The sequence below is a fragment of the Urocitellus parryii genome, chromosome 4 (genome assembly GCF_045843805.1).
Source record: "Urocitellus parryii isolate mUroPar1 chromosome 4, mUroPar1.hap1, whole genome shotgun sequence".
NCBI lineage: Eukaryota > Metazoa > Chordata > Mammalia > Rodentia > Sciuridae > Urocitellus > Urocitellus parryii.
Window position 1 is genome coordinate 63,596,056 of NC_135534.1, and position 19,347 is coordinate 63,615,402.

General features: G+C 53.2%; 1 protein-coding gene across 6 annotated transcripts in view; it reads right to left on the bottom strand.

Annotated features, from left to right (window-relative positions):
* Positions 1–19,347, bottom strand: part of Arap1 (ArfGAP with RhoGAP domain, ankyrin repeat and PH domain 1) — a 63,272-nt gene that overhangs the window by 20,484 nt on the left and 23,441 nt on the right. For 2 of the 6 annotated variants that reach the window (XM_026400981.2, XM_026400980.2), the window contains exons 4-13: positions 18,150–18,702; positions 8,037–8,179; positions 7,182–7,249; positions 6,454–6,575; positions 6,152–6,301; positions 5,703–5,772; positions 5,299–5,419; positions 4,695–4,897; positions 4,234–4,340; positions 1,460–1,659 (exon numbers count right to left, since the gene is read on the bottom strand). In XM_026400981.2, coding sequence (XP_026256766.1) covers positions 1,460–1,659; positions 4,234–4,340; positions 4,695–4,897; positions 5,299–5,419; positions 5,703–5,772; positions 6,152–6,301; positions 6,454–6,575; positions 7,182–7,249; positions 8,037–8,179; positions 18,150–18,658 — 1,693 coding nt within the window. In that variant the 5' untranslated portion in view covers positions 18,659–18,702. Of the gene's footprint in view, positions 1–1,459; positions 1,660–4,233; positions 4,341–4,694; positions 4,898–5,298; positions 5,420–5,702; positions 5,773–6,151; positions 6,302–6,453; positions 6,576–7,181; positions 7,250–8,036; positions 8,180–14,884; positions 15,267–15,404; positions 15,485–18,149; positions 18,703–19,347 lie in introns of those variants that run through there. The other 4 variants (XM_026400984.2, XM_026400983.2, XM_026400985.2 and 1 more) reach the window with 4 other exon arrangements.

Below are 19,347 nucleotides of genomic sequence, written 5' to 3' on the forward strand. Positions count from 1 at the left end.
CTAAATTCCCCACACTTCCTCCAGCCCCATGTTTCTGCCTGGACTCCCATCCCCATCCGCCAAGGCCACTCCTTCCTGTCCTTCAGATCTCTACTGACACATCACCTCCTCCAGGAGGGATTCCTGGACAACAGCACATTCTCTCTAGCATTCCCAGCACTTCTCTTGGTTTTTATGTTTTCTGCCTCCCTGCTAGAATGTCAGCAGCCTGTCCTTTTCAGGGCTCCATCCTCACTGCCCAGAACAAAGCCTGGCATACGATAAGCACCAGTAAACCTTGGCAGAATGAAAGGAGGGGCTGTAGGGAATGAAGCCTTGCTCAACTACAGGTAACAATGGGGACCTCTAGAACAGGGAGGGGAGTTGGGGGGGCTCTGGCCTTGGCCTGCCTCCCCTGGAACACCTATGTTGTCCTCTCCAGTCAGCCTCACGACTCCACGAGCTGATGCCCTTCTCATGTTTCCTGGCTGGGTCATCACTTTCCTGTACCCCAACCTCATGGCCCCAGACCCCTGAACTTTTGCCTTAGAAGTCCCACAGGCCTTGGGGTTCTTCCCCGAGCTTAGTGCTTTCCCCAGGCCTGTCCCTCCCCATGGATCCCCACTTCAGAGGATCCCCACTTGCAGTCAACCAAAGCCACCACCTGGGCACTGACAGCTCCCATGAGGGTTCAATGTCTGACACAGCATCTGGCACAGGGAAACCCCTTAATAAATTCAGTGGGGTGAATGCATCCGGGCTCCACCCTCTCATTCTCACCCTCCTCACTGAGACTTTTACAACACAGATCTTAAACAACCCTGAGTACTCATCCCTTGCCCAGGCCAGACCTCCCACTGCTCTCTATCCTGGACCCTGCAGTAGTCCTCCGACTGGTCTCCAATCTCAGCTTCTAGCCACCAGTCAGAGTTTGATCCACAAATCTGACAGGTCCCTGGGTCTCCTGCCTCCTAGCCCCTCTGGACAAATAGCAGCTCTTCCCACCCGCCTGGCTGACCTCCCCCTAGTCTTCCAATGTCACAGGGATACCAGACCCAATGGGCCTGGGCTTAAATCCAGACTCACTTAATTGCTGGGTGATCTTCTTATATATACAAATAAATATTTTTTAGTTTTTATGGACCTTTATCTTATTTATTTATATGCGGTGTGAGAATCGAACCCAGTGCCTCACACTTGCTAGGCAAGCGCTCTACCACTGAGCCACAACCCCAGTCCCTAGGGGTGATCTTGAAAAACCATTTTCCTTATCTGTGCCTCAATGTCCTCACCCATGTTGTGAAAATGGAACCCCTGCCATGCTGTGTAAGGACTTAAGGTTAAACCTGGTGAGAAGGGCTTAGCGGGAAAGAGCAACTTTATGAACAGTGACTCCAGTCCCTTCTGCAGCACAGGCAACCTGCTGTCCCAACTCACCAGCCCTGACCCCGTATGCCTGGAGCCCCTCACATGCACACACCTGCACAGCGCTTGCAGATGACAACACAGAGGTTGATGGAGGCCCAGTCGGGCTGTGCAGCCCCGCAGTCAGCACAGAACCTGTTGGGGGCTGCGGCCCAGATGCGCTCAGTCACTTCCGAGGTGGACAGAGCCTCAGCAATGGCTCCCTGCATGGCCTCCAGCCACTGCTCCTTCTCTAGCTCTGACTCGGCCGAGAAGCTGGGAACACAGGAGTAAGAGGACTGCTGGGAAAGGGCCCAGAGGGACTTGGGGCAGCAGGAAGGAGCACAGCATCAGGGCGGGGAGGGGTGCAGAACAAGGCTTTAGGAGTTCCTGGAAAAGAGAGGCCTTCTGAGTCTGGCGAGGAAGGCAGGCATGGACAAAGGAAAGGACACTGAATCTGAGGTATAGATGGAGCGGGGGGACTCTGCCCAGGCCAGGGAGGTGGAAAGAAATGATGCATGGACTAAGACCTGATAGATGAGCAGGGCTGAGCTAGGTAAATGGTGGTAGAAGGACATTCTAGACAGAGGGGACAGCATGTGCAGAGGGGCAGGGCAACACATGGGCACTCCAGGACCACATGGGCCTGTGCTAGGCAGAGGAGGTCAAGGCGTACGCCCAGCACAGCCGAGCACCCATAGTGGTTTGAAGTGGGAGTAAGGGAAGGGTACAGATATGTCTCTAAAAGACCCCTATGCCATCCGCATCTTTAACCGCCTTCCTATTCCAGTCCCATGAGTCCAAAGACATTGACCCAATATACACAGATACCTGGAGCCCTGCCACACCATTTCCTGCTCTTCACGTAGAAAGTCCTAGATGGACAATAAATGGAAGAGTGTCCCCCACCCCAAAAAGACCTCCCTGGCTCTTTCCCTGCTGCCACCACCACCTCCAAGCCACACGTATATTCAAGATTCTGCACCACATGCACCTACCACCATGCTGAGAAAGGCGTTACTGATAGAGAGGTAATGGATGTTAGCACCACTTTACAAGAGCGGCTGAAGACTCCCCTTATCCACAAAAGCCTGTCACTGGAATTCCCAAAGCTTCCAAAGCCTAGCAAGTTCCAAGTCCATCTTTGTGTGCCTGCACCCAACTGTGAGCACCCTGTATTTCAGGTGGGGGAAGCCCTTTGTGCTGAACATCCATCCAATCAACCTAATTAAGGTTGATGAGGAGAGTGAGTGGCCTCTGTAAAACAGAAATAAAGGGGAAACCCCATCACATGGGTGGTTGCAGTTGTGTGCTAATTAAGAATTCTGGGGCTGGGGCTCAGCGGTAGAGCGCTTGCCTAGCACGTGTGAGATCCTGGGTTCGATCCCCAGCATCACATAAAAGTAAAAAAAAAAAAAAAGGTATTGTGTCCAACTACAACTGAAAAATGAATATTAAAAAAAAAAAGAATTCTGGACTGCCGGTGCAGTGATACACACCTGTAATCCAGCTACTAAGGAGGCTGGGGCAGGAGGATCACAAGCTCAAGGCCAGCCTCAGCAACTTAACAAGACCCTCAGCAACTGAGCAAGACCCTGTCTTGAAGTAAAATTTTAAAAAGGGCTGAGGATAAGGCTCAGTGGTAGAGTGCTTGTCTAGTATGTGCAAGGCCCGGGGTTCAATCCCTAGTGCCACCAAAAAAAGAAGAAGGAAAAGAATTACAGCAAAAATCTCAGGCCAAGATGTCATTAGTACTTCACATGTAAGAAATGAACAAATAAAAACTTGGCTTTCAACGAAACGGCTAACACTCTGTGGTCACAGTGGACAGAGCAAAGTGGCACAGGCAGCCACAGAGTGAAGAGGTAGGGGTCTGGGGTCAGAGGGCCAGTCAGGCCCAGGCCAAGAGGGTAAGGGCAAAGGAACAGGAACAGATAGAGGTGGGGCAAGACAGGGGCGGTGGCAGATTTGCACAGTGGTAAGGAGACGCAGGGATTCTCAGGGGTAGAGATGGAGCCCTGGGAGGATCAGGGGACCCTACGAAAGGAGATGTCCATAGAGCTGTCAGACACACAGGCCTAGAACTGGAAAGCCAGCTGGGCTAAGGGCAAAGATGGTAGCGGTGAGAACGGTGATACAGAGTGCTTCCCACAGTGTTGGAGTCCTCAGTCTCTAGGAAACAGGGGCACAGACAAGGCAGTGGACTCCCAGGTCACACAACTAATCAGAGGTGGGCCCATGGTTGGGACCCAGGCACAGCATGGTGCCTCAGAAGTGGCAGCTGAAAGTCTGGAAGTGGTAAGGCTGCTCAGGGAGAGAACAGAGGATAGACGCAGACACTGAAGGAAAGCTGGAGAACAAGGAGGAGCATCCAGAACATACCCTCAAGGCAAAATGAGGAACCTTTGAGTGGAGGGAACATTCATGACAGCAAAAGCACTATCAAGAGAGCAGGGCTGGGCTGGGGAGTAGCTGAGAGAAGAGGGCTTGCACACACAGGCTCTGGATTGATCCCCAGCACCAATGGGGTTGGGGGGAAGCGGGGCAGCCAGAGGGCAGCAGCGGGGAGTGGAGTGGGGGAGCAGCTGGCTGGTGAAGCAAGCTGGTAGGGGTGACCTGTGAGCTGTGCGGTAGGTAGGCATGGGGTACGGGGGACCAGTGGGAAGCAGCGTGCAGTGAGGCATCCACTTAGAAAGGAGAGACCTGAGCAGCTCAGCAAGAAAAAGCAAAGGACCTGCACAGGTGGGGCAGGGCTGGGTGGGAAGAAAACCATCCTAGCAGGGGCAGCTCCACATACATGAAGAGAACACTAAAGGCGAGGATGCAGGCGAGCCTGGGGGGCAGGCACACCTGAAGATGCGGTAGGGCGTGGTGAGGTCAAAGCTGCGCCGATCCAAGTCCTTCACGTTTCCCACACTCATGTCGATGAAGGTGATGCCGATGCCCAGGTGGTATTCCTGGCGGGAGAGGGAGGGATGAGGGTGAGGCCTCGGTGGACTAGAAAGTGCCCAGGAAAAAGATAAGGGAGGACTCAGGGATCGGAGCATGGGGAAATGGCCTGTGCTCAGGGTCCAGAGCAACGAGGAGCAGGTGCCAGAGCCAGGAGGTGACAGGAGGGCAGTGCTCAGGGAGCAGGCAAGGGATGGGCTGAGATCCAGAGGCAGAAGGAGGGGAGGCAAAGTCCTGGGCTCAGTGCCGGGAAGGTGGAGCTAAAAGTACAGGGCTCGGAGACGGGCAGGGGACAGGAAGAAGGACCAGGGTGGCAGACATGGGGCAGGGGGAGCCTCAGTGGCCTGACCCAACCTTCTCACCTCCAGATTCTTATAGAGCTGCACTTTGTCACCGACCACGGTCACATATAGCTTATTTTTAAAGCCACGCAACTCCAGGCTGCCAGCATGCTCTGGCTGCTCTGAGCCTCGAAGTCCCAACAGATAAGCACTGGCCGGCCGGGCCCGAGCACGCTGCTCAGCCACTGCCTGCTGCAGGGCCTGCATCCACTCCTGCCGCTCCACTAGGCAGAGAAGAAGGGATAAGTCTGAGCTCAGCCTGGCAGGGAGCCCCAGGGTCTCCTAGCCCTAGGCTCCTTGGGAAACACCTCTGCCAGAAGTCCACCCAGACTGCTGCTTCTTCCTCTGCCTGACTTCTCTGACTCAAACAAGCTCAGGCCCCTGTCCCAGCTTGGGCCACTTAGGCTGGGTAAGTCACTTCACCTGTCTGAGCCTGTTTCCCCTGCATACGGGAATATGTGGTTCTGAGAGTCAGGGAATGTGGGGGGCTAGTCAGAGCAGCCCCTTCTTTCCCTCCCTCCCTAGGTGTGAGGTGGGGGAGCAGATGTCTCTTCCTCCTCCTTATCTGACCAAACTTCCAGCTTCCTCTCCCCGCTCCACACATGCAACCCCTCCCACTCCCCACCATCACTCTCTGCCCGGAAAGCAAAGGTCCGGTTGTTAGTGATCACTTCAAACTTCTGGTCCCCAATGGCAGTCACACGGGAGATGCAGGCCACAGAGATGAAGCGCTTAGAGTAGGCATCCTGGGGAAGAGACAAGAGCTATATTTCATGGGGGCGGTGGGGACCTCCCTTGCTTCCCTCAGCCTCAGCTGAACCGAAAGCTGCAGAGGTCTCCGGCAGTGATCAGGGATCGCCCTGTGCTGACCCCAAACACTGCCCATGGGCCAGGAGGACACAGTTCAAAGAGTCAGACCACACTGTTAATGAGGACTCAGTTAGACTCCACCTGGATCCAACATCAAAAGTTTAGCCCAGGCCCAGCCTGAGCAGGGGTCAAGTCAGGACTGATCTAAGTAAGCCTCACCTTGTTACTGTCAAAATATCGCAGGTGATCAGCATCCAATTTCACCCATCGCTTCTGATAGATATAAGATCTGGAGAGAAGAGGCAGAAGGACCACAGATCAAAGGACTAGACGTCACGGGAGAGGTTCCAGCATTACCCTAGCCCCACCACCCCAGCAGTCATATACAAAGTTAGGATCAGCCAGGTACAAGGGAGGAAGGATCTCAAGTAGTCACTGAGAGGAAGATGGGCTTTCCCTACAGCAAGAGTGACTGAAGTCAGACTCAAAATAGGACTTCTTAAGAACAATAAAACATAGTGATATGGATAATCAGTGGTTAGGGCATGTCGGAAGGAGTCTCCCTCAAATAATCTTGGAGCCCACTGATCTCTGGAACCATGACACCAGTGTCTTGGAGCATGCCCACCCCATGTGGACACCAGCAGGACCCAAGAGGCCTCACTCACCCCTGTGGTGGGTTCTTGTCCAGCCAGCCGGCCTTGATGACCGGTGTAATGGGGCCGGAGCCCCCAGGCAGCTCCTCCATGGGTTGTGGTGGGAGCTCAGGGGTCAGGCTGGGCAAGGGTGAGATCAGGCCACTGGTGTGCCATCCACCACTGGGAAAAGAGGAGGGACGGAGACCAGTGGATAGAGATCCCTCAGGGTGGGGGCTGGGGAGATGGGAGGGCTGGGGAGATGGGAGGGCTGGGCTGGGCTTTGAAAAGGAGGATGGCTGGGAGGGGGAACTACCAGAGGAGTAGACACTCACTTGGGGACACCCTCGTAGGCGTGGTCATCCTCATCCTCCTCGTCCCCGGACAGTTCCTCCCCCTCACTCAGCAGACTGGCCACGCGCACGGCCCGTGGGACTTGGCGTGGTGGGGGCTCCTCCTACCCCCCAGGCCCACTCAGCATCAGGCTTCCCTTCAAGCCCCAGATCACAGCCCCGGGGGTTGCCACGTGCACCTCTGTCCACTCCATCCCTTCCCTACACAACTCAGCATTTTTACTTCTGCTTCTTCCACCCCCACCCCTGCCAGCTAAGACCATGCTGGGACCCAGGCTCACAAGGACCAGAGACCCAGTGGCACACAGAGATCTAGGACAGGGACAAAGACAGAAAGCTAAGAAAGGGAAAGACTCAGGACGAGGGAGAGAAGACAAGCTCTGAGAGAGGGTGGCATGGGAACACAGAAAGTAAAATAGACAGAGGGACAGCTGCTCCAAGACAGACACAGAGGGAGGGGGCAGCCCAACATATATAGATACAGTTGAAGCCTGGAGCAGAAGCCCCAGAGCAGAGCCCAGACCCCTGGTTCAAGGTTCTGGGGTTGCACTGGACTCTACCCCTGCATGGCAAGACAAAGAAATGGGAAAGGGAACTCCCTTGGGGAACAGCAGCCCACTCTCTGGTGGTCCCCAGGTCTAGGAGGCAGCTAGGCGGCCCTCCCTCCATACTAACAGCAGGCAACCCAACCTGCCCGCTGTCCTGCCCACCTTCTTGGTCATCACGCTGGCTGGGGCCCTAGGCCCCTCCTCTGGGATTTCATCATAGTCAGAGTCATCTGGTGAGAAAGAGGTGGGGGAGACCCTGCAGCAAATGGCTTGGCCATACCTCTCGAGACTTGGCAGCTTGGCTTCAAAAAGCCCACCTCCATACCACAGCTCCCACCCCCACCCTAGCCTGGCTTTCAAAAAAGGCACGGGGACAGGAAGTGCTATTTATATCAAAGAAGAGTCAGGGCCACCACAGGGAGGTCTGACCAGGCAGCAAGCTTGGAGGTCGGAGCAGGGACGGCCCCCAAAAGGCTACAAAGGCAACAAGAATTAAGGAAAGTAGACCACCCCACAGCCGAAAGCCGGCTCCACGGGAGCACTCCCTACCCTGAAGCCAAGGCTCACTCAGGCTGTGTCCCGCCCATAGTGGTCAGGAGATCAGGCAGGGGTACCGTCTCCATTTTATTTATTTAGTTTTATTACATTTTTGGTACAGGGACTGAACTCAGGGGCACTAAACCACTGAGTCACTTCCCCATCCCTTCTTATAGTTTATTTAGAGACAGGATCTCGCTAAGTTGCTCAGGGCCTCACTAAGTTGCTGAGGCTGGCATTCAACTTGCAATCCTCCTACCTCAGCCTCCCAGACTGCTGGGATTATAATCATGCACCACCACGCCTGGCAAGCAGTCTCCATTTTGCAGATAAAAATGATACTCGGGGAGACCCATGACCTTCTCAGGCAGCACAGTGGGCTGGTGGCGGGCAGGCAGCAAGGTAAGCATCACCCTCGCATGCTCTCCAGGGCTAATCCCAGGTAACTTGCCAGGAGCCCCATCTGGCTGCAGTACCCACCAAACTCCGGTGGCTGGCGGGGAGGCTTCGGAGGGATCTCTGGGGGGCAGGGAGGCCCCTGGGGGACGGTGGATGCAGGCTCCTCTGGCTCGGGCTGTGGATGGGATGACAGTGGTGGCAACAATTCCTCCTTGGAGGGAAGGCTGGGAAGAGAACAGATGCTCAGTGTCACTAAGCGACAGAGGCAGGACTCGAGCCCTGGGAGCCAGCTCACCTGGCTGCTGCACACCCACACCCTACAGACACCCCCCTCGGGAGCTCCTCACACAGCCCCTCACCTTACTTTCCTGACAGAGACCCTTCCCGGCACAAAGTCTAAGGGAAGCAAGCGCCCTCCTCAACCTGAATGAGCTCTCGTCACCTATCCCCAATATTCCAGAATTTAGCCACTGGGTGTCCACTCTGGAGGAAGGATAGAGACTAGAATGGAGGTCAGAGAAGGTTTCCTGGGGGAGGTGATGCTGAATCTGCACTTTTAAGGGTAAGAAGCATTTGTTGGCAAAGAAATGGGACAGAAATGAAATGGACATTGAGGCTGAAGGCACAAACCAGTCTCCAAAACCACCTCCTGAGCCCCTGAACTGTGGGTCTCTGGACTAAGGCTACCTTCTCTCTTGTCCAGACTTCAATACTACCTCCTGGGTACCCTCAGACCCCTCAACTCACCTCGCCCCAATATACTCATCTCTCATGACACCACTTCTTCATCTCCACTATCGCTCTCCTCCCCCAACTCTCCAGGGACAGGTTCAGGGCCCCCTGGGCTCTCACACCACCTGTTTCTGTCTGGTCTTTGTCATCAAAGGCAAGGTCTGAATATCGCCTCAGTCTCTTTAGCTCCTATGTGTTCTGGGACAAGTGCCGCGCCTCTCTGAACCTCAGTTTCCTCTTCTATAAAATGGGACTATTTGCATTGGGAGGGTGGGGGGGATTAACAGACAAGATATGACACAGGACAGTACAAGGATGTTCAGGTAACACCAGCTGGAACAAGTGCAGAGCCTTGGAGGCCAGGTCCCACCACCTGCCTCTGCCAGTGTCCTACAGGGGCCAACAAAGAGCAGCAGAGTGGGCAGCTTCCCTTGGTTATTTTTGGTCTGGTCTGTTCCCATATTCCTGGCAATGACTAACAGTGTGTTAAAAGCAAGGAGGACTAGGAGGGCAGGACTGGGTCAACATGGGGCTGTTGTATGCCCTTCTTCAGCTCTAGATCAAGTCCTCCTCTGAAAGTCTGCCCTGAGCCCTCCTGTCTGCTCCCCTAGTCCCTATGTTTCCCTCCATTATGAACTTCATACAAAATTATTCCAAAAGATACTTCAAAGTCCCTTGTGACGGTTACTGTGCTAGTGTCTAAGCAGATCTGAACCCCTAGCTCCAACCCTTGTTTCTTAGGACACGTAACTACTTCCGAATTGTAGTGCATAACCAAAGGGAATGTGCCCACCCGCTCCTTTGCAATCTGACCTTCAGCTGGCTTCCAGCCCTCTCCCTCTGGACACTCTGCCTGGTGGCCTGGCAGCCTTGTTACTAGGCAGCACTGCACTGGCACGCTGGCCTGCATTGGGAACTGTCAGTAGACTCTGAATCTGGGAGATAAGCCAGAGCTTGAGCTTCCCCCACTGGGGTGACTTATAACGAGGTACATCCCAGGCAGGGCCTAAAGCCACGCATGTGTGGTTGCCCTCTTGGTACAAGAGGTTTCTAAACCAGGCTTGGCTCCCTGCGAGCCACATGTCCACTCTGATTCCTCAGCCCCTCCCTCTGAGCTGTCACCTGGAGGACCATGGAGAACGTGCAGATGTTGCATGAATGCCACGGGGACCCCATAGCAGAGGAAGACCTGCAGCTGCTGGTGGCAAGCTGCTCTGGACCCTGTCTGCCTCTCTGAGCAACTGATATCGAGGGGGCTGTGGTGGTCTCAAGAGCTTGAACGTTTAGCTGAACTGAAGAAAACCCTCTGGTGGGCACAGTACCATTTGACCCATTCTCCCCCATTTGACCCTTAGGTCCCTTTAGAGCAGGGGCAGCATCTGACTCAATATTCCCACTATCCAGGGCAGGGAGGGCCTGGCTGAGTTGGTGGCAAGAGCACGTTGGACAGCAGGGTGGGAGGAAAGGTAGTCTATGGGCAGGTGGGTAAACTGGTCATTAGGGTTGAAATAGAAGCAAATGAAGTATGAATGATGACCAAAGAACCAAATGACTGAGTGCCCACAGGCCCAAGAACATGCCCCAGCTGGTCAGAACAATGTCCTTGGAGACTGCTTGACAAGCAAGTCCATCAATCACTCTGCTGCTTCCCAGATGCCAAGAGCACCAAGCAAGGCTGAAGGGGTGTAGCTCCCAACACCTGCCCAGGTCTAAGGGCTGATGGGAAGAGGGGGGCAACAGGGCCAGGCTGCCCACTGCTCCTCACTGTTGGTATCCAGGTGGCATCAGCCCCTTCACTCTGGTTCCCAGTCCGTCCCCATCCCTGTCCTGACTGTCTGGTCTGCCACACTGAGACCTCTGCCTCCACCCCACCTTCTCAGTTCTCGTATCCTCAGAATTGAGCAGAGATTTATAAACAAATGACTATCTAGATTAATTAATTCTTATTAATAAACGATGTGTGACTATGTATGTGTGTTCCCAGCCACCTTCTAAGTACTTTACATGGATTTATTCATTTACTTTTTTCAAGGACTCTATAATTTAAGGCTTGTTATCCTACTTTACAGATGAGAAAACTGAGGTGCAGAAATTCTAAGTAATTTGTCCTTGGGCCTACAGCTGGATTTGAACCCATCCCAGCACTACAGCCTGGCAAATGAGGCCTGGGAAGTATAAGGACTTCTCTGAGGCCTGTCTCCTCACAATAGCCACCTAGGCTGAGGGTCTAGCCAGCTCTAGAGCTGACACTCTATCCAAAGGGAACAAAATCACAACTCTGATGGCGGCCCAGTGACCAAGGCAAGAAGGGAGAGGAGAACACAGGCAAAGGGCTCCTCTCCCAGCAGGAAGGGAACTATGTCCCAGGAAAGGGGACAAAAGGGCTTCTAGTAAATCTCCATGCCCTATTCTAGCCACCTCCTCCAGGAAACCTCCTGGCTGACCCCTGCCTGCCTAGCACAGGATATCAGGGCCCTGCTGAGTCAGGCCTGGGCCCAGGAAAGAAGAAGTGGTGTCCGGAAGGCAGAGCATGTAGGAAAACCCCAGGGAAGGGCAGTGTCCCTCTACCGAGAATGGGGCCCAAGGAGTGCCCTTGCCCGTCTCGAAGGGCTTGCACCCTAGAAGCAGTTGCCAGCCCAGATGAGGTCCAGCTGGGGTGCTGCTCACTGCCTCTGCCCCATTCCAGGGCACAAATGCACGATCCCATCTCCAGGCCATTGCTCACTATTTCCTCCTGCTCTTGCCCTCTTCCCCACATCGTCACCCATGGAAGCCTACCTGCACCTCCAGGCAGTCCCCAGGATGCCCCAGTGGAGCTCCTCCCCAGCCTCCCTGATGCCACTGGCTTCCCTGCTCCTTCAGTCCTTCCACTTCTCACCAAGAGACAGGTGACGCCTACGCCCACAGCACAACAGGGCACCCTGAGCAGGGTTGATCCACCCCAGACTGGGCCTGCAGTCCAACAAGTCTGACTTATGGGATTAGGGAAAATACGCAGCAGACCTTACACCCAGGAGCAGGGGAACATGAAGGTCCCAAGTTAGAAAAAAAGAGCAGAGTGAGTGTTTCATTAATCACAAAAAACAGAAATAATGACAGTTAAAAGTGGCATTGTTAATAACCATGTCAAGACAGTAGGCACAAATAGGGCCTGTCCCAGGCAAAATGAGATGTGTGGTCACTCTAATTAAGAGACAGAGCTTAGCTGGGCATGGTGACACATGCCTATAATCACTGAGGCTTGGGAGGCTGAGGAAGGAGGATCGGGAGTACAAAGCCAGCCTCAGCAGTAGTGAGGCACTAAGGAACTCAGTGAGACTTCTAAATAAAATACAAAATAGGACTGGGGTTATGGCTCAGTGGTTGAGTGCCCTTAAACTCAATCCCCAGTAACCCCCCCCCGCCCCCAAAAAAGAGAAATAGGGCTTTGGGCTGGGATTACAGCTCAGTGGCTCATGCCTATAATCCTAGCAGCTGAGGCACTGGGTTGGATCCTCAGCACCACATAAAAATAAATAAAATGAAGGTATTTTGTCCATCTATAATAAAAATAAATAAAAGAAACAGGGGCTTGGTGCCAGGCAGATGTGGGTTTGAATCTCACCTCAACCATCATCAGTCTCTGACCCTAAGCTACTCCCTTCACCTCTTAGCCTGTTTCCCCTCTGACATGCCTCCGTGTTTATGGACACCTCAATAAGGGAGCACCATGCATCGCCTGCACAGCTTTCTCACCTGGCTGTGGGTGAAGGAGACTCAGTCTTACAGGCTAGGCCAGAGGCAGCTGTCCTGCCTCCTCCTCCTGGTAACTGCCTCTGACTCCCCTTCAGATTTTTCTTTTTTTGGGGGGTGGGAGTATTCCAGGGATTGAACTCAGGGGCATTCAACCACTGAGCCGCATTCCCAACCCTATTTTGTATTTTATTTAGAGACAGGGTCTCACTAAGTTGCTTAGTGCCTCACTTTTGTGGAGGCTGGCTTTAAACTTATGATCCTCCTGCCTCAGACTCCCAAGCTGCTGGAATTATAGGCATGTGCCACAGCACTTGGCCCCTTCAGATTTTTCAATCTCCACTGATCTCTTGCCAGAGGAACCAGGTCTCACCTTGAAGGCAGGTAGGCTGCAGAGAGGGGTAGCCTGAATATCTTGCTGGCCTTGGACTTACTGGCCAGTCACATTCCAGGACTCCTTGACTGAGCTGCATTCTATAAACACATCTTTTTTAAAAAAAAAATATTAATTTTTTTAGTTGTAGTTGGACACAATACCTTTATTCCATTCATTTATTTTTATGTGGTGCTGAGGATTGAACCCAGGGCCCTGGGTATGCTAGGCGAGTGCTCTACCGCTGAGCCACAATCCCAGCCCATATAAACACATCTTTGCATGCACTGTTTCTTCACTTAGAACACCCTTTCCTGTCTGGCCAAATCCCTACTCTTCCTTCAAAAGGCACACAGCACACATTCTTCCCTTCCACTGTGGGCCTCCCCTCATACTTCAGGCCAGTGCAGGGCCTCCTTGGGGGCTCCCCCAGTCACCATGCTTCCTATCACACAGCATGTCTGTCTGTGCTGCTCGCTGAAATGACCTCAGCGGACCAAATACTCTGTCTATACTCCAGCCTGGAAGCAGGAACTTGTCCCTAAGATACCACATGGGCCTTGAAAGAACCCAGGCCAATCCCAGCCCCCTAGACTCTCACCAGCAGGGCTGCAAGGTGAGGCCAGGCCCAGAGATCTGGGGACATCTGTGTCTTTCCCTGGTCTCCCCTACCCATGGGGACAAACTTTCCCAGTTGCCCACTTCCTCATTCGTGCCCTGGCCTCCTCAGCAGCCCAAGCTTTAATCCTATGCCTCTTGCTTCCTCCACGGCTGCTCTGTCCTTCCGGGCATGGTGACACATGCCTGTAATCCCTGCTCCATAAGCCAAGCCCTCTAGCACTCCCGCAGCACTCACTTCTGCTCAGGCTGCAGCATACAAACCCCTCCTGGAGTTTCCCTTGCCAGAATGGACATCTGCAGCCTGCCTCTCCTAGGGCCAATCCTCTCCCTGCCTCCAGCATCCAACAAAGGGGACTCAGTGAATGTGTACTGAATGACCACTGCCCTGCCCACATCCCAGTCACAGAAAGGTCAGCCCACTAAGCACCAGAGCCCAACGTACAGCCAAGGCACTTCTCTTGAGGACAAGCCTACTACTTGCTATGCATAGTGTGCCAGGTTTCTGCTGGGGGCTTTTTACATTTAATGATCAGAAATCATCACCTCTGTGGTGCTCAGAACATGCCTCTTCCCTCCTCTAAGTGCACAGGCCTGCTGGGGCCTCAGTGGCACTCCCACTGCCAGGCCTATGTGGAGCTCCCACAAGCCAGCCCTGCTGCTGTGGACAGGAGGCAGCAGAGGCCTATTGCCATGGCAGCAGCTCTGTGTACTTCTCTGGCCTGGCCCTGTGCTGGCTCCTGAGGGCAGGAAGGGGAGGAAGTTCAGCCCCTAGGGAACTCACAGACTATAGCTCACAGAACACCACCACCATCCCAGCTGCCCAGGTTAGAGGCTACTCTATGTCCCCAGTGACCAGAGAGCTGCTGAGTTCATTAGGGATCCACAGTCATGGGGGCAGCACTCCATAGGCACCCACCACACTAGAGCCCTGGACAGGAGAGGGTGGAAATACACGAACAATGTGCCAGCCCTCTGCACACCTCCCTACCATGCTGGACTGGAGGTGGGGGTTCAGAAAAATGCAACCTTGAGGGGAACAGTAAGTTAAGGCAACCTAAGTCTCCCCAAGGGAATTGCCAGAGGGGTGCTGAGAGCTAGGAGTGGACACCAGAACTGAGGAGGTGGGCACCAGGGCCCTACAGAGCAGAGACCCCATAGGGGAACAGTGAGGCAGAGTCTGAGAAAGGCCCAAAATAGACACCGTGGGCTCTTAGTGGGCCCAGGAAAAAGGTTATGGGGAGACAGAGACATGGAAAGCCCAGGGGAGAAGGAGAAGAGAGGGGAAAACAGAAGAAGTGGAGAAACTGATAGAAGATAGGAAATTCTAAAAGCCAACAGACAAGGGGGAGCAGAGCACCCTAGAAAATCTGGCCTGGGGGTAATAGCCAGACAGACAGACAGACAGGGACTCCCGGGCCCTTAGACTCCCTCCCATCCACCCGACAGCCCAGCCAGGCTGCTCCTTGCTCACCCTCAGAGGCCCGCTGGGTCCTGGGCCCAAGGACTCCAAGGCTCCAACCAGGCAGGCTCAGTGTGTGCTCAAGTGTCGTGTCCTGCCCAAACAAGCCTGTGTCAGCCTGGGCTGGCCTCACAGACTGCCTGGGCCCTTTTCCCAGGTGTGTCTGCGGCTGGGTTCCCTTGGAGATGCTGGAGCTCAAGAGTCTCTCTGTGCCTGTGATTTGTCTCTGAGTATTTATAAATCGCTTCTCTGAGTGTGTATATTTCTGAGTTTACCTGTGAATCTGTCTGGGAGAAGGAGTGTGTGTGTGTTTGTGTATGTGCATCCAGCTCTGGTCTCCCCAGCTTCCTGCTCTCTGCCTCCCCCACCCCCTGAAGCCTGGGCCAACATACACACTTCCTGAAAACACTGACTGAGAGAGGAAAGTCACCCAGAATCCCCTGGGGCAGACACTTCCTCCCCGCCCCCTTGCCCCCACCCCCAAGCTAAGATGGGACAACCAGCAGTGTCTGCTGGTCTTGTGAGGTCTTACAGGATGGACGCCCAGGAAGCCCTGGCCTTGGCTGGCCCCTGCAGTAGCCTCTCCCACTTCCTACGCTCATGAGAAAGCCCAGAGAGGCTGAGAAAGAAGTTCTTCAAAGGGAACAGGTTCTGCCCCAGCAACAAGTGATCAGTCTTCAGGAAGACCGGGGATTGGCTGGGTGAAGGCAGCTAGAGCAAAGGAGGGAGACCTTGCAGTACGACTCCAGCTAACAGCTGCCCCCTCCAGGCAAATATTTCCTTTTTCAGAGGTATCTCCAGGCATCCAAATACCAAAGGGGAAACTGAGGCTCAGAGAAAGCTGGGAGGGGCTCTCTGGAGTGACCCTCATGTCCTTGATCAGAAATGACTCCGTAGAGACCAGCAGAGTAGAGGAGAGGGACCAAGGGGAAGGAGGAGGTGAGGAAAAGGGGAAATACTGGGGAATGATATTTACCAAGTTATTTTGTTATATCATGTGCATGAACGAAAACATAACAAATCCCTCTATTAAATATAACTATAGTGCACCAGTAAAAAATATGGAAAAAATTTAAATGTCTTTGTTAGGAAAAAAAAAAAAGAAAGAAAGAAAGCAGTGACCTCTCTGTGACTCTCAGGGAAGCTCAGAGTTCACATCTATAAAAAGGAGCTGATGGGCTGGGGCTGTAGCTTAGTGGTAGAGTGCTTGCCTAGCATGCGCGAAGCACTGGGTTCGATCCTCAGCACCACATAAAAATAAATAAATTAAATAAAAGTATTTAAAAAAAAAAAAAAGGAGCTGGGAGACCAGGAGGCAAGGTTGAATCCCTGCTTCCTCTGCTTGGCTGGGTGAATATGGACAAGTGTCATAGCATCTCTAGACACCTCAGCAAGTTCTCCACCAGACGATTAAATAATGGTAAAGAATGCAGACTCTGGGGATGAAGTGGGTCCACTGAGGCCAGGCAGAATGGTGAGCCTGGCTCTGAGAGTCCCCAGCCTTACCAGGCCAGGAAGGAGAGACCACTCTTGCTTGCTTGCTGATTTGCCTACATGATGGTCTCTGGCTGAGGATCTTACCCCAGCCTATTCCACCCAGTAGCCTCCTCTGTGCTGTCTCCCTTCCCAAGGCATCTGGGGTGACACAGGTTGGGGAGAAGGGATTTGGGGTGGTGAGCCCAGGACCATTAACTCTCTGTGTCCTTTTTTGAAAATTTTTTTAGTTGTAGTTGGACACAATACTTTTATTTTATTTATGTTTATGTGGTGCTGAGGATTGAACCCAGCAGCTCACATCTCTACCACAGAACCACAATCCCAGCCCCTCTGTGTCTTGATAATAGAATTAGTTGAAGGACAAAAATTACTCCTGCATACAGAAGAATGGCCAATAGAGGGCACAATTGCACCAGGAAATTCCCATCTAGGCTGTGAGCCAGGCTGCTGAGATTCTAGTTCCCAGTTGTGTGAACCTAGGAGAGGCACAAACCTTTTTTATGCTTCCACCATCCAAACTTCATACTACCACAGACCTGGTTTGACCTTCAAGGCCCCCTGACTTAATGATCCTCTCTGGGTTGGGAGAACCTCCCTGACCTTCCTCCCAGAATAATACATTTGACATGGATCCAAACAGTGCCCCCCATCCCCTGTTCTGAGCCATAATGTCCCTGCTTAAAACCAAGAAACAAATCCCTCAGAAGGCTTGCTGCAGGGATCAGTGAAATCATGTACACAAAATGCCCCACACAACATCCAGCAATAACAAGGACCAGGAGACTGCATATCCCTTCCTCCTCTAAGAAATCTTCCTAGTTTAGCCTGACTTGAACCAAGCACTCCAACAAATCCCCATTCCCCTCCGAACACAAACCTAAACCTCTTGGGGAGGCCCCCTCCTGGCTGGGCACCCAAGCAAATGGTAGGAAAGAAGGTGTATGTGAAGGAGACAGTATAGAATGTCCACAGAAGCAGGAGGAACCCAAGAAAAGGGGGATCAGGGGTCATGGAGTAAACAGTTCTGAAGAGGAAGGAGGGTAAGCAGGATGAGTTCTCTTAGGTGTCCAAGGATTTGGGACATTTGGGGGGGGGTCCAGGTATGACAGGAGCACAAGCACAGTTCCCACCCTACCCTAGGATCCCAGGCTTTCCATTTTCTCCACACCTCCTTGTGACAGAACATGCCCGAATCCCCACAGTATCTCATACTATCCAGATCCTTTGCTGAATTCAGACTTTCTCCTGAATTTACTTCTACTTCTGGATCCCAAATCTGTCCCTAGGAGCACCCAGCCACCTGAGACAGAAAACTAGAAGTTGTCACGGCTCCCCCTGCCCTTGCTGCTCACATCCAGGCAGCCACAAATCCTGGCCCTTCAAGATTCATCTTCACTTTCTAACAGGTGCATCAGCAGAGCCTGATGCACCTGGGACCTCACCTGGTCTTGTGACCACTCACTCGCCTCCCAGCCTCCCCCCAGCTCCCTAATAAGCAGCCAGAATCATGCTCCAGGTCCTCAAATTTTATCCTATCATTTTGCTGAAAACCTGTCTGGCATCCCGGCTGGGCCTTCACAGCACTATCCCCAAGCCTCACCCACCAACCCAGCCACACTATCGTTGGGGGAACCTGGAGCACTTTCCTCCTCTGGGCTTTGCACAGGCTGTTCCCTCCAACTGAAGTGCCTTTCTACCCCAGTGTGAAGGCCATGAACTCCACACCTATGGTCCAGAATCCTCTGCCTGTGTTCCACCCACATGAATGGCACCCACTCACCTCACCAGCAGGCGGGGGGCTCCTGTGCGAGGAGGCACTGGAGGAATGCTCAGCTCCACCAAATGTCGCTTGGCAGGCAATGGGGGCAGCACAGGGTCTGGGGCAGCTGCGGATGGGGTGGCAAAGCAGGCAGGCGGAAGGCAGCTCTTGCGGGGTGGGATGGGTGGAGCAGCAGGTGACATCTCATCCTGCCCAGCTGTGGGCAGCAACTCAGGTGGAGTGGTGGACACGGGCGGTGAACGGAAGACGTGGCGCTTCATGGGCACAGGTCGCGGTGTAGGGCGGGGTGCAGGAGCTGGAGGTGCATGGGCACGGAGCAGGCCAGCCAAGATGCGGCGGCGGTGTCCCGGGAGTAGCATGCCCATGTCCATCAGGCGGGCATCGCTGAGGCCTTGGCACTCAGTGGCCCACACCAGTCCGTGCTGCTCAAAGAGCCCAGTATACTGCTCCAGGTGCAGCGCCCGCAGCCACTCAGCCACTGACAAGGCAGCGTCCCCGCCCTCCGCCATGGTTCCTGCCAGCAGAGGTCCAGCCAGGAGGGTTCGAACCAGACCTGGAATAGACAAGCACAGGTCAGAGACGTGGTGGCCCAGAGCAGTTCCCCTAATCAGCATCCCTCGGTGTTCCTTCGTGGCCAGTGTCACTCTTTTTCATGGCCAATGTCACTCTTTTTCTTTTTTTTTTTTTTAAGTTTTTAAAATATATATATTTTAGTTATAGTTGGACACAATACCTTTATTTTATTTATTTATTTTTATGTGGTACTGAGGATCAAACTCAGGGCCTCACACATGCTAGGCAAGTGCTCTACCACTGAGCCACAACCCCAGCCCCCAATGCCACTCTTTCTCTTTTTAAAAAAAAATATTTTGGGCTGGGGATGTGGCTCAAGTGGTAGCGCGCTCGCCTGGCATGCGTGCGGCCCGGGTTCGATCCTCCAGCACCACATACAAACAAAGATGTTGTGTCCGCCAATAACTAAAAAATAAATAGATATTTAAAAAAAATATTTTGTTTTAGTTGTAGTTGGACACAATACCTTTATTTTATTTTATTTTTTATGTGGTGCTGAGGATGGAACCCAACACCCTGCAGATCCTAGGTGAGCACTCTACCGCTGAGCCACATCCCCAACCCCCCCACCAATGCTACTCTTAATCCTCAAAAGACAAGATCCCAAAGGCCAATTCCAAATATT